The sequence below is a fragment of the Dipteris shenzhenensis genome, chromosome 25 (assembly GCF_047967505.1).
Source record: "Dipteris shenzhenensis isolate YYH24624 ecotype China chromosome 25, Dip_SZ_1.0, whole genome shotgun sequence".
NCBI lineage: Eukaryota > Viridiplantae > Streptophyta > Polypodiopsida > Gleicheniales > Dipteridaceae > Dipteris > Dipteris shenzhenensis.
This window is the reverse complement of record NC_141620.1, coordinates 13,885,081-13,899,288: the sequence shown is the minus strand read 5'-3', so window position 1 is coordinate 13,899,288 and position 14,208 is coordinate 13,885,081. Positions and strand designations below refer to the sequence as shown.

Below are 14,208 nucleotides of genomic sequence, written 5' to 3'. Positions count from 1 at the left end.
TATGGCACAATAGCTTACAACCAAAGAGCAGTATAGTGCAATAGGCAACCCAAATGACCAAAAAATTATAGTGTTGTCCAGACCAATCAGGTCTCCAAATAAACTGGCTGATCCAATGCTCAAAAGCACTCAGCCATAAAGAGGCATAAACAAGAATATATGCAGCTCAGTAACCTGCCAATACGTGGCATTCCAAGTAAGAAATGCACTGAACCAAATAAGCAATGCCTGCTCAACCAATGGCAATAGGAGCCCAGCTCAACTATCCATAAATATTAGTGCGGCATCCACCAATGCAAATCCATAATGCATCGAAATGGCATTTACTGATGCATCACCTCGAGTGTGCAATCCTTTGGCAACAAAATCAAGCATTCACCACTTGCCAAATGTGCCAAAGATATCTTTTCACTGAAAGACCGGATACCAAAGCTGTAAACAACAAAGTTGTAGCTGGTAAAAAGATCTACAACTTGTCAGTTGACCTCAAGAGCCAAATCCTTCTGGATTCTCAGATATTCACACCTGAAAAATAGCTTCCTGCACATTGGTCACAAATAGACAGTAGACTGCAACTATTTGGGGTTTTGCAGAGGCTGTAACTCCTGCAGCTTATACCAACTTGCTTTCAAAAGCAAAGTTGTAGTATGTTCAGTGAACTACAACTTTCCAGTTCGGCACAAAGTGCAATTCTGCACCAGGAAAGAGATATTCAGTCCTGAAAATGACTGTTCTGTCATTTTTTTAAAAAAAAACAGCAGCAACTTTTCAATGACCTGTCAGTCAAGAATATCAATCATTTTCTCGTGGGCTTCAAAGCATAACTAGATATTGAACATCCAATTTCTGAGCAAAATACTTGCATATACTGTGGCATCCAATGCATAAACCGCTTTCTGAAAATTGCATACCAGAGAATAAAAAATGCCTTTCAAGAGTCCCCAAAATGCATTTACTGCATGTATATGGCCTCATTATATTGGCATTCAAGTGAACATCAAATTGTATGCATTTGCCACTCACTTATGCATCCAAAATGCATCACCAATGGCATATACCAAGTGACATTTACTGCATCATTTTGCCAAAATGCATCAACTTGCCAAAGTGTATCAACATGTATGCATTTGCCAATATACAGTCTGCAAAATGGCTGTCTGCACACTGATCACAAACTGTCCCTATTTTGGACAGTAAATAACTCTGTACTGTAAACTCGGATGACCGAGCTGTCAACAGAGAAAATGTAGCCCTTCCAAAGTTCTCCGACTCCTCTGTTGGGCACCGAGCCTAAATCCTTATGGATTTGCAAATACTTGCTGTCGAAAATGGCATTCTGCTCACTTTTACTGTCTGAAATACTGTCAGATTTCCAGACTAAAAACAAAGAACTCACTCTTTTTCTCCAAAGTGGATGTTGTTGCTATCACTGGGCTGCTCTTCCTTTGCTCACGGGAAGAAGGGTATGGAGAGAAAGAGACTCCTATCTACTCCATCTAAGAGCTCGCAGTGGCTCACGAGCCATCTGCAGCAGCTGCATCTACAAAGAGCTTCCCTACAGCCCTCTCCAAACAACGCTCTCCAATGAAGGCTCAGCCTCAAGAGTGCATCGCTCAAAGCTCCAGCCTTAGCAGCAGCAAGCCTAAACGGTGCTTTTACGACCGAGCTCCAAGACACAAGCTGCCTCTAAGACTCATACGACAGCTTCCAACGATATCCACTCGTGAGTTGCAAAACACCAATGTCAACGATCTCCCGCAAGTATCTACGAAGCAATGCCTCCATCAACGAGGCAATGAAGCTCCCAAATGATGTCTTCTCCAACCACTTCTACTCACAGCTCTACAACAGTGTCCTGCAACACACGCTCATGGGTGCCTCAACAGCCTGGGCTCCCTCGATGGCTCCATTGAACTCTCTCCTCAGGCTCTTCTTCTCGAGCTCCCGGAGCTCAGATCAGCAGATAAGCATAGCTATGGCTGCCCCGTCTTCTCCAAGAGAGACATCGATCCAAAGCTCCTTCAATGCTCGATTCGCACACACCACAAGCCCTCGCGAAGATCCCCGCAGATCGAACACGACCTGCTCTGATACCAGTTGTGGGAGAGAAGAGCACACACAAAGGGATAGGAGACACCAAAAGTGGTGGAGCAAAAGCTACTCCAGCTTATTCCTCTATCATATATATATGAGTATACATGGGCACTGTACAAGTGGGTGGGCACACTGCCCTTTACCCCAACAATACATGCTCTGGAGCCCCAGTGCATAAGCTCATCAGTTGGAGCCCACACTGTTTCTAATCCTACTTGTCCTGGTTTCATTTTGCATTTCATAAAAGTATGTTTTTTGAAGTTGAATATGATTATGTCCTTGGAGTTGGACTCAGAGGTACTCGGAGTTCTTTTTTTATGGTTTCTAGATTGAGATTTTGTTTAGTAAGGTTCATGGAAATTATTGTTCGTTGGTTCTACGAGCAATAGAAGAAGAATGGGAAGGAATAACTCTGATAGATGAGGAGGATCTCCCTGAATGTATCTTGCATCTAGAGTTTTGTGAAGAGGAAGACTTCATGTGAATGGGCATTGAATCTCTTGACAAGAACTAATAGTCTTCTAAGCTTATCTTTCAACCTTTTTTTCCATTTTCTCTATCTTCTCTCTTTTCTTTTATCAACGCATTGGAATGCAGCGAAGAATATTCTCAAATATGTACAGGGTACACTTTCCTATGGGCTGCATTATGCTCCAGATGGTACATTTCTTTGAGTGGCTCGACCGACTCAGATTGGTCAGGGAACATCGATGATAACAGATCCACTTCCGGCTATTAATTCTCATTGGGCTCAGTGTGCATCTCATGACTGAGTAAGAAGGAAGACCACGTGTCTCTCTCCTCCAGTGAAGCAGAATACAAAGCTGTGAATTCAGCCACTATGGAATGTATGTGGTTAAGGAAGCTTTTGCATGACTTGATCGTGCTCAAGATGGTGATGCAACTCCAATCTTCTGTGACAGCCACAATTGCATCGCTATTGGGAACAATCATGTATTTCATGCTCGCATGAAACTCATAGAAAACCACTATCATTATGTGTGGGATTGTATCACATAGAGGACAATGTGGCAAATATCTTCACTAAAATCTTATCAACACCTCTCTTCGCACAACATCGACATGGCTTGGAAATACAATACATTCAAACAATGTCAAGGGGGGTTGTAAAATGATATTGTTTTCTTTTGTACTCCCAGAGGTTGCTATATCCACATGTGGATGAATTTGTGCACCCATGGTACTTTAGGTACTTCTGAGATCATTCCACAGTACTCCCATAGGTTGCTATATCCACATGTTTATGACTTTGTGCACGCATGGTACTTCAGGTATTTCAAGTACTTCTGAGATCATTCCAGAGTACTTTAGCCATATCATCGATGGGGATTTTTACAGATATATACAATAATATGGTGGTGTAGGATAGACTAGGACTTAGTCTATTTTGGTTTTTTAGTGTGTTTTAGTACTTAGACTATATATACCAAGTACTTGTACTTCATTTGGTTGAACATTTCAGTTGGATTTCACTTGTGTTCACTTCTTGTTCCCTTGTGTTCACAATCCATCTCCATTCTTGTTCCTACCCTTGTATCGCAAGTGAGCTACATCCTCCAAAGATGACGAAAATATGCGTAGAAAAGCATGCTCATTCTCCACACCTTTGTCCTTACATGCTATGAGGAATTTCCTCACATGGGTTTTTGCATCCTCATATAGTTGGTGGCCCTTGAATTTTTGAGCTTTCACTTATACTTTTTTAAGTAACTCTAGAGTCTTCCTCTCTCTATGGAACTGAGAACCGCCATGGCTGAATTAATCCCTCTACTTACTCCAAGGTCTAAAGTAGTTGCAACAGTTGAAGGGCCTCTTGATTGAACATCAAAAAGTGTGGGTGCCATTGGTGCATGTGGTTGAGAGGCCATGGCTGAGACAAGGACTTATGGGGAGGAGCATGGTGGTGAAGTCACTACTAATGTCACCATAGATGAAGAGTATGTAGAAGGTACTATAGGTACTAAAGGCACTACCAATGCAAATGTAGATGGTGAGAATATAGAAGATGTGGAATCAATGAGGATGTAAGAGTGATTGAGAGAGATGGAATGGAAGCCATGTATAATGAATAAATAGTAGGAAAGGATATAGATAATGGGAAAGATACATAGATTAGAGAGGAGATGGGACATTCTAACTATGCATAAATACTACTAAAATACTATCCGGATATTATCCGCCTATTATCCATGTTGACATTTTTGTGGACAGCCATTTGATTGAGTGATTTGCTTTGGAGTCCTATTTGATAGCAAAATGAGAACCATAGGGTGCAATGGATCTAGGAGCTAGACGTGACAAAAAACCAAGGTTGTGGATAGTATATGAAATAATATCTTGACCAATTTAAAGTGTCGAGTTAGGTGTTGAAGCATTCGGTAATCCCATCGAAGTGGTCGTTGATGAACACATAGTTGCAAGCAAAGTGGGGATGTTATCTTGACTGTTATGAGTCTGATGGAGCCTCATCCTTCATGCCTTTCTCTTTCGCTTGCTCTCCACTTTGCACTTCTTCTTCCCTTTCAGAGTCCCAACTTGCGGACCACCACGGATCTTGTTTGTCCAAGTCAATAAGAGCTTCAATGAAGTTGCTAGCTTTGGTAACTACTCCAATGGGTTCACTTTGTGCTAGGATTGAGAACTTTCTGAACTTTCATAGCACATAATGCTTGTTATATCACGTTTGGACTACATGAAGCCTTCTCTCCACTCTTCTCCAAGTAGCTTCTAGCTCTCTCACTCACTCCCTCAAGTTTGTCAAAACTACTAGCACAAGATCTCTCCTAAGACCCTAGGATACTACTCTAATCTTTGCTTGTCAACACCATAACTGTCCCATTGTGATCACCATAAACTATCTAAGGGGAGGTCTAGTCTCTTTTAGAGGTGTTAATGGAGGCCAAAGCCACTCGTGTGATGTGCAAGGAGTGCTTGGGACTCTGAAAAATCCAATGATATAGTAGATGGGGATTTCTTGGAGGGCACCCTTCATCACTTTGGATCAGAGGGGTTTTAGCCTTGTAAAGATCAGCCCACAGTCAGATGTCAGGGGAGAGAGATTTTAGATTTCCAAATTAGTCCGTTAGGGATGCCCTCTTGCCCCTTTCTTTTCCTATTTGTTGGCTGAGGCTATGAGCATTTTTCATAGATCTCAAAATGATATTTCAGACTACCTAGAAGAGGCTCTGGAAATCCCATAGAAATAGAAAGATTACTTTATTTTTTTGGCTTTCTATTCATGGAGGGATTGCAATGAGTAGGTGGAGGTCCACGTTTGGGGCAGACTCCACTTGTAGGAGGTGCTCATCTGCAGAGGAGTCAGTTCATCATTGCTTATGGGACTACAGGCGTGATGGGCTGCCAAGATCCTCAATACTTTTGTTCCTTCATGTTTCTTCATCACTTGGGGATAAGTGTCTTGGCTCTCTTTGTCACGACCTTAGATCTTCTATAAGTGGCAAGATGTTTCTTGGGCCATCTCCATTCGACGACACGTAGTCAAACCTTACTCTCTGGAGGATGTGCCTATCTTTTGCTATAGACCAGTACACGTTGATGTGGGTTTTACTTGGGAGATACTGGCTAGTATTATTGCTTGGCAGATTTGGAGTGCCAGATGCATAGAGGCCTTAGATGGATGACATGTCTACCCTTCTCACACTCTGGCCAGTGTTTAGGCTGATAACATTCACACTCTAATGGCCAGTTGGGCGAGCATGCAGGGGTCCTCCTGAGCAGCCTTTGCCAAGAGGGTTATATTCCTTATGGAATGGAGGGGATCCCCCTTTTTCTCAGAGACTACAGCAAAGTGGAGGTGGCATTTTCAGCCCCTAACAACATGCCCAAACCACTTGGTTATAATCCTTCTTAAATGTTAGAGGAGTACAACCACTATCTGCTCTCTTCCTCCCGTGAGATAATGAAAATGCCCATCGTACTACTCTTTTGGAAATAAACACGTGCGTGTGTTTTGAACCGAGTCTAAGAGAAAAGTGTTAGGAAATGGAGTCAATTTGAGTGACTTTTAGTGTGTTCTAGAGTAGTACTATACTACTTTATATCCTAGAGTGCCAGGTGTCACTATGGGACTTATCCCATATACATTTAACACTTAGAGTGTGTGTGCCTATCCTATAAAGGCATTGTACTTTCTCATGTTAAATCTATCAAGCCTCAAGCCTTTCTTGATCATGTAAGTACTTTGCTTGGTTGTACATTTCTTTCTAGCATGATTTCATTTCCATTATGCTTTCCTAGTCTTGCTTTTCCACTTTCCTTTCCATTCCATGTCTTGCATCGCCGTATGGTATCAGAGCTAGGCTATCTTCCAAGAGGTTGAGGTAAGAGATTGAGTCCAACATTGAAGCCTCTCTCCCTCATTCCCCTTAGAGGAATGCCTTCTCCAATTCCATCTTGAGCTCTACTCCTTCTCCACCCGAGCCTCACCAACAATGGCAACTCAACTCATGGCTCGTGGCAGCTCCAATGGTGTGTGGCAGCTCAGCTCCAATGGTTCGTCACAGCTCCAATGATTCGTGGTAGCTCCATGCTCCGCTCATAGGTGCCACTCTCTTGGCCTAGCCACCCAAGTTATGGGCCCACCATGCTTTCACTGCACCAATGGTTCGTCAGCTCCATGCTCCACTCATAGGCACCACTCTCTTGGCCTAGTGCCCAGCTCGCAGCAAGCAGCAAACAAGCCCGCCATTCAACTCGCAGCAAGCAGCAAAACCAAACCACTATTCTGCCCATTTTTCTACTCGCAGCAAGCAGCAAAACAGTCCACTATTCTGCCCATTTTTCTACTCGCAGCAAACAGCCCGCTTCTCTGTCCACTTCTCTGCCCGCTTTCTGCTCAAGAGCCAGCTATTTTGCCCGCTGTTCTGCTCGCTATTCTGCCTTCTTCTCTGCCCTCTTATCTACCAGCCATTGTCTGCCATCTTTTCAAGCAGGCAGCCTGCTCCTGCAACCAGCCCGCTCCTGCAAGTAGCCATTCTCTGCAGCAAGCAGCCCGCTCCTAAGCGCCACATATTTACCTCTACGCCAGGTGCCTATCAAAGGGACAGCTCTCTCTGCTCACATTCCCAGATCATCCACAATGGGTTCACTATCGACAAGTTCCTTACTTGTGGAAAAAATTATAGGAGAAGGATTCCCCACACGAAGGTCCAACTCCTTCTCATGAAGGAGAATGTTTGGGATTCCATTGAAGATGATGAAGATCCCGCTACAATGGAACCTCCAATGTGCAAGATTTGGAAGCAACACAACTAGCTATCGCAATTATCGGGCTTTGCCTAGATGATTCTTTGATTCATCACATGTATCGACTTCAAGGCAATAGCCAAGGAGATTTGGGCACACCTCTAAAATATATTTGGTAACAAGATCACCAACCCCAAGGTTTTTATGAAAATGCAATTTTATAAGTTGAAAATGGAAGAGTCTGATACCTTGAGTGCACATATAGCAAAAATTCAGTCTTTAGTTCAACAACTCTCCAACTTGAAGTGTTGCCCAGATGACGAGGACAAAATGGTTGTCCTCATGACAAGTATGGAAGGGATTTCTCACTTTAAGAATGCCCTTGAAGTACTTCGCATTGCATCGACTACATTCGAAGATATGGTGTCTCTTCTTCTTGAAAAGGATTGCCGCAACAAAGAATCTCCATCCTACTCATCGGATACTACACAGGCTCTTGCCTCCACCAGCAAACGGAGACCTAGGCCATCGACTCCACCAATACGAGGAAAGACATTCAAGCCGTTCAAGTGCACTTATTGCAACAAGCTCAGTCATACTGAGGACAGGTGCTACCATAAGCTTGCTCAACAACAATTGAAGGATCATGCCAGTTGGGTGGCATCCGCCACCAGTGAGATGATGAAGACAAAGATGACCATCCAACACAGGACCATGCTCTTACTGTCTGTCTCCAACATCTAGAGGATGATGGAGATCATGATTTTGCTTTCTAAGCATGATATATTTGGGTACTCTGCCCTGGGGGTGTTTCCCAAAAATGAATGCAATAAATCATGTATGTGTAGTCAATAAAGGTACTCTACCTTGGAGAGTCCTCCTAAAATTATGTATTTCTTTTCTATTTTTTGTTTGATTGGTCTATTTGTTGGTGCATTGGTCTCCCAGACCTCTGAGTTGATCATGCATCCATGCATGATGAGCCTCTGAGCCATGCTAGATGAGATTTCTATGTTATGCTCACTCACCTCTAAGCCATGCTCACTTGCCTCTAAGATTGTGTGGGAGCCATGTCTAGTTCTAGACCGGCATGCATAGTTTTGATGACCATCATGTTCTGCTCTTGGTTCCATTCCAGTAGTCCCTCACCTTTCCTCCATGGGGGGATGTTAGGAAACGGAGTCAATTTAAGTGACTTTTAGTGTGTTCTAGAGTAGTACTATACTACTTTATATCCTAGAGTGCAACGTGTCACTATGGGACTTATCCCATATACATTTGACACTTAGAGTGTGTGTGCCTATCCTATAAATGCATTGTACTTTCTCATGTCAAATCTATCAAGCCTCAAGCCTTTCTTGATCATGTAAGTACTTTGCTTGGTCGTACATTTCTTTCTAGCATGATTTCATTTCCATTATGCTTTCATAGTCTTGCTTTTCCACTTTCCTTTCCATTCCATGTCTTGCATCTTTAAAAAGGCCTAGCATTTAATCATATCTCAAGGAGTTTTTTAGCGAAAACTCCCAATAAAGGGGAACTAGCATAGTCCTTGGGAAAATTACCTTCTAGGAGTGTTCAGGTCATGCCTTTTCAGCCCCCACTGCTGTCAAATTGCGGGCAGGTTGACCTCTCCTAGATGCTTGCCAGCTACAAGCACTGTGATTAGGTTTATTGAGATGCCATCCTTTGCAAAGTTCCCATCTAATATATGTTGCATATTTCCTTTGTCAATTCAACCTGCGTCACATAGACGCAGTGGCAGTTAAGGGAACATGCTGCTAAGCCCTATTGGCTAGCTGAGCGGAGTTATTGATCCACCTCTTGTAGACCAAATTATTTCAAAATTAAAAAGAGTTTTTTCTTAACCCTTTGCATTTTTCCGAATTAGGTAGTACAAATATATTCTATTTTGCAATGGTTATATATGATTTTATCAAATTCTTCTATGAGCTTCAGTATATTGTAAATTGATTGTTGTCGAAACACTATTGTGAAAATGTAAGATTGTGCCAAGCTGCTATCACTATTTCTAATCTGTCATGATAGTTTTTCTTTTCTAGGAATATGAAAAATGGGAAAAAATATCTATGTAGAAATGTGGCTTCAAATATCATCTTTATAAAGGATGAGGACTGCAAAGACATTGAAGTTGCCAAATTTCGCTCAAAAAGTACAGAATTGGGGGGGCATTTGAGAGATCAACTCTCTCTTTTGCACCGTCTTATTTCAAAGCCTACAAGTACAATGGCGAAACGATACGCTTCCCTTTCATGTCAAGGTGCACCTCTTTTCTCCTTTAAAATATATAGGATTAAGGATAGTCAAACAAGAACTAAGGAGATTTTGTAGGACAAGAATTAATCCACCTATTCACCATTATATCCTTTATCTCAAAGAATTTAAATGATACTCTCAAAGGTCTTAAAAGCGAAGGACCATGGCAATGGTTTAGTAATGGAGAAGGACATTTAGTAATAAACTTCTAATGGAGTCCATCGCGGAATTTTCTCTTATATCACCACCCAGAATCTTATTCATTTAAGAAAAAACCTGGACGCAAATCTCTAACATGTTTCTCTTAATAATATGGATTTAGTTTTAGCCGCAAGCTCCATTTGTATATAAACACTCGTTAATTGTATAACATCTCTGTGTTTTTGAGCCAAAACACTAAATTAGCCAGCATGCCCTGATTTCAGACGTCCAGGAGAGAGCAATAGAGGGAAGGATGGAGATTCCTGTGACTGAGGGAAAAATGGAAGGGCCAGAAGTCTGGAGAGTACCATCAACATCAAATATAAGTCAAATGGATTTTCCCAATGCTCGTCAAGCACCCCCTCTCTGTTCTGTTTGTAGACATAAGTCCCCTGCATTTACAGAACCAGTCTGTAAGTTCGAATTTGAAGAGCTTCAGCTGGCTACAAACAACTTCTCTAAAGATAATCTTTTGTTGGAAGTCAGCTCTTTCAACATTAGCATGGGAATCCTGAAAGATGGAATTACTGTAGCCATAAAGTGGCCAAAATCCGAGGTTCAACATTCTGATTTAGAATTCTTTTTGGAGATTGAGTTCTTCAGCCGAACCCATCACAAAAATCTTGTTCTTCTTCTGGGTTATTGCCTTGAGGAAAGGATTCTTGTCTATGAATATGTTTGCAACAAATCACTTGCTTGGCATCTTTCAGGTGAGTAGAAATTCAGAATCTTATTCTTTCACTGTATTATCTCTTGAACAAAGTGAGGTGGTGTTGTTGTAAGAACTCTTGTTCATAGTTGTTCCTGCAAACTTTTGATTGCATGTTATCTTGTATACTTTCCTTTCACAATAAGGCGATAAATCCTTTGCTCGATTATTGAAAGCAAGTTGGGAGGAATCGAGCCTTTATGTACTAACACAGGAAACAGAAAGGTCACTCGATTTAAAGGACTGCTATGAATTCTTAAAGCTCAATCAGTTGCAACGTGTTTTCATGGCTTGTAACTCACATACTATTCTTTTACTCACAGATAGTAATAGAGATGGTTTGAAGTGGCATTGGCGTTACAAGATTGCTGTCGGTATTGCACGGGGGCTTCGCTATTTACATGCAGAATGTTGTATGGGTGACATCATTCATCGTGACATAAAACCAGAGAACATCCTGCTTACTCACGACTTTCAGCCAATGGTCAGTATTTTCCTTTGAGAGTTAAAAAACTAAATTGACTTTGATCTTAACAAAAAATAATAATAACTCGAAGGATAGGTAAAGATGCATCCTTCGTCAAAAAATTGCATGACTAGAAGACCCTCAGCTTGGACATGACAAGGAGCTCAGTCTAAGACCCAACAAAAAAGTGAGAAAGAGGTATCACAAGGAGACAGGTGGTATAACTCCTTTACCAAAGGATTTCCTTAATTATAAATATGACCTGATCGATTAAAGAGGGAATTATTCCAATATGGCACAAATAGAATGCAAAGATGACATTTTAGGTGCATTTCACTGTAGTATCTAAGGGTTCAACTTTACAGACAAGGCAGATAATGAAATATAAATAAAGGGCTCCTTGTCCAGAGGATACGATTTATACTAGAATCATTATAGAACTGCTAGACAATACACAACATTCTGTCCACTAGGAGTATAGGAATTTCAAAATAAAACTACTGTAGCTCACCATAGAAGTGTACCTTAGGTCATTAGTGTAACTATTCACTAATGATATTGTGATGTTAACTTGTCTTAATTGATGAAAATCCCCTACATCTCCTTCGAGACTGGTACTAATATTAACTCAATTCAAACTACCTTCCACGATAGCCCAATGAACAGGACCTTTCAATGGTTTTAAGGGCGCAGGGGGGGGGAGATAACTGACTAGATAGAAGATATGGTCATGCAGATTAGCGTAAAAGCCCAATCAAGTAAATCATAGAGTTTATCTCATCAAAGGAAAATAATTTCATGATACATAATCTTGCTATAAAATTAGCATGAAATATTGCACGAATTTCCCACGTCTCATCAATGAATAAATTGAAATAATACAAAAACAAAAGGAGACACAAGACCAAGGGACTTGAATGAGGTCGTGTCCTCCTAGGATATTTTAAAAAAAACATAGATTTATGAACGTTGAATTGAATTTCTAACATCCCAACTCTTTATGAGTGTTTGATGTAAAGGCAATTGAATAACACCGATCTTCAAATCTAGATTCAATTACAAGAATTATACAGGATAATAATCCAAGGGAAGGACCCCAAAAAGAGTGTCTTAAATGTTTGTGGATGAAGGCTGCTCTCCGCATGTTCAAAAGAGACTGCGCAAAAGAAACACGGAAAATCTGAATGATGTGCGTCCATAGCAATGTTACTAGATCTAGCTCAACATATCTATGCCAAAAGACGGCTAGATATGTTGAGCTAGATCTAGTATTTTAAAAAAATCAGTAAAAGAAACAGCACCCATGCACGTTTAGAATATCAAATAAATAAAACTGAGGCTATAGATGCAAGTCTAAATGTACAACGCATCTACAAGGGATCTACAACCCACATTTCAAAACCAAATGAGCTAGTAGGAGTCAAACTATTGGAATATGAAGCCAAAGTGAGTCGAATTTGAGTGTACTAGGTGTCTAGGGGGTGTTTTATAGTCTAATGAATCTCAGACATGCCACGTGTCATATTGAGAGTTATCCCATATACACTATGGCTTTCTAGAGTCTAGTGTCACACTATATAGTGTTGTACTTGTCTATTATCTAATATATCAGTTAACATCAAGCTATCAATACATTGTGAGTATTTTGGTTATTGCCTTGCACTTGTACTTTCCTTCCTTTCCATTTTGCCTTTCATTATGCTTTCCATATTTCCATTCCGTTCCTAGCTAGCTACCATGTCTCTTCACAAACCACAAGTTGAGGAGCATAATTATGATTAGAGTTTTATGTCCCATGCAGGTGCTACAACAATAAATTGAGTGTAAGGCAAGTTAAGAGGCAGACACTATAGCAAACTAGATGAGCAAGGAGGAAGTTATGTCATGACCTCATATTTCAACCTAGAGGAAAAGAATAGCATCTTACATATAGGATGATAGTGAGGTGAATGTGATGGAGCACATGTTGTAAGAAACATCATTTGGATGGAGGATTAGAGCAGATGTTGAAAGAAACAACATTTGGATGGAGGATTATGAGAAAAAATAAAAATCAGCCTACAAAATGCAGACATTAATACATGTATACGTAGGAATGTTTGTTTTATTGTTTAAGCATAGTTGATGTTATTTGAGAACAAATGGATAGTATATATGTATGTAGAATTATACATATATATCCTATGTGCTTCTATACATAGAAACATCATTACATATGTAAAGAATTTACAATCATATGAAGGGGCTGCCACAACATTCTAACTTGTAAAAGCAAACTCCTGCCTGAAATATGGCTGCACCAAGGTTAGGGTTTAGCTAAGAATAAGTCCTAGGCTTCAAGGTGATCAAACATAGGGTCAACATAACACTAGTAGAACCTTATAACAAATATACTAGATGGGTTTGGCTTGTGAGTTTAATCTAACCTTCTAGTTATAAAATAAATTATATCTAACTAGGATTTTAAAACTATTCTCATAATCTCTACCCTTACACTTTAATTGACTATTATGGGTAAGGAAACTTAGGGTTGACCTGATAATGAGGGATTAGAGATGCTAGAGCATTCAAATTTTACCCGTCATTAGCAAAAAGCTAGGGCCTGGGGTGAGGTACTACTCCTCCCCACACGATTGCCCCTCCCTCCTCTCAGCCTAGCCTCTAGCCTCTCCTCTCTCTCAGCCCCCTCCTCCTCTCTAGCTGCGCCTCCCTCTCACCCCTCCCTCTCCGCCCTCTCAGCCCCATCTCCTCCCTACCTCTCCTTGCTCTCCCTGGCTGCCTCCCTCTTAGCTGCTCCCTACTCGGCCTCCTCTACCCCCTGCCTCAGCCCTTCCCTCCCTCTCAGCTGCTCCCTATCCCGCCTCCTCTACCCCCCCTCCCCTCGTCTCAGCCCTCTCCCCCATCTCCCTCCCTCCCTCTCCTCCCTCTCAACCCCGCTCCCTATCGCCCGCCTTAGCCCTCTCCCCCACCTCCTCTACCCTCCCCCCCCCTTCCTCTTCTACCACCTTTTCAGCCCTCCCTACCCCCCCCCTCCTCTACCCCCCTCCTCGCCTCCTCTACCCTCCCCCCTGCATCCTCTACTCTTGCCTCCTCCCTTTCCTCCTCAAGCCCTCCTCCTCCTCCTCCTCCTCAGCTCACCTTCCTCCTCCTCTCCCGGGGAGCTTAGTGCGAAAGGAACCTTTTTGTGTTCGAGTCAGCCTCACCCACCTCGATTGGTGATGGCTCTGCTGCCTTC

General features: G+C 41.7%; 1 protein-coding gene across 1 annotated transcript in view; it reads left to right on the top strand.

The window, feature by feature from the left end:
* The window catches only part of LOC147885478 (inactive protein kinase SELMODRAFT_444075-like), a 119,743-nt gene extending 108,734 nt beyond the window's left edge, over positions 1-11,009 (top strand). Inside the window, exons 6-8 of the mRNA XM_087397047.1 lie at positions 9,384-9,601; positions 10,023-10,508; positions 10,831-11,009. Coding sequence (XP_087253173.1) covers positions 9,384-9,601; positions 10,023-10,508; positions 10,831-11,009 — 883 coding nt within the window. The remainder of the gene's footprint in view (positions 1-9,383; positions 9,602-10,022; positions 10,509-10,830) is intronic.
* Positions 11,010-14,208: the final 3,199 nt, after the last annotated feature.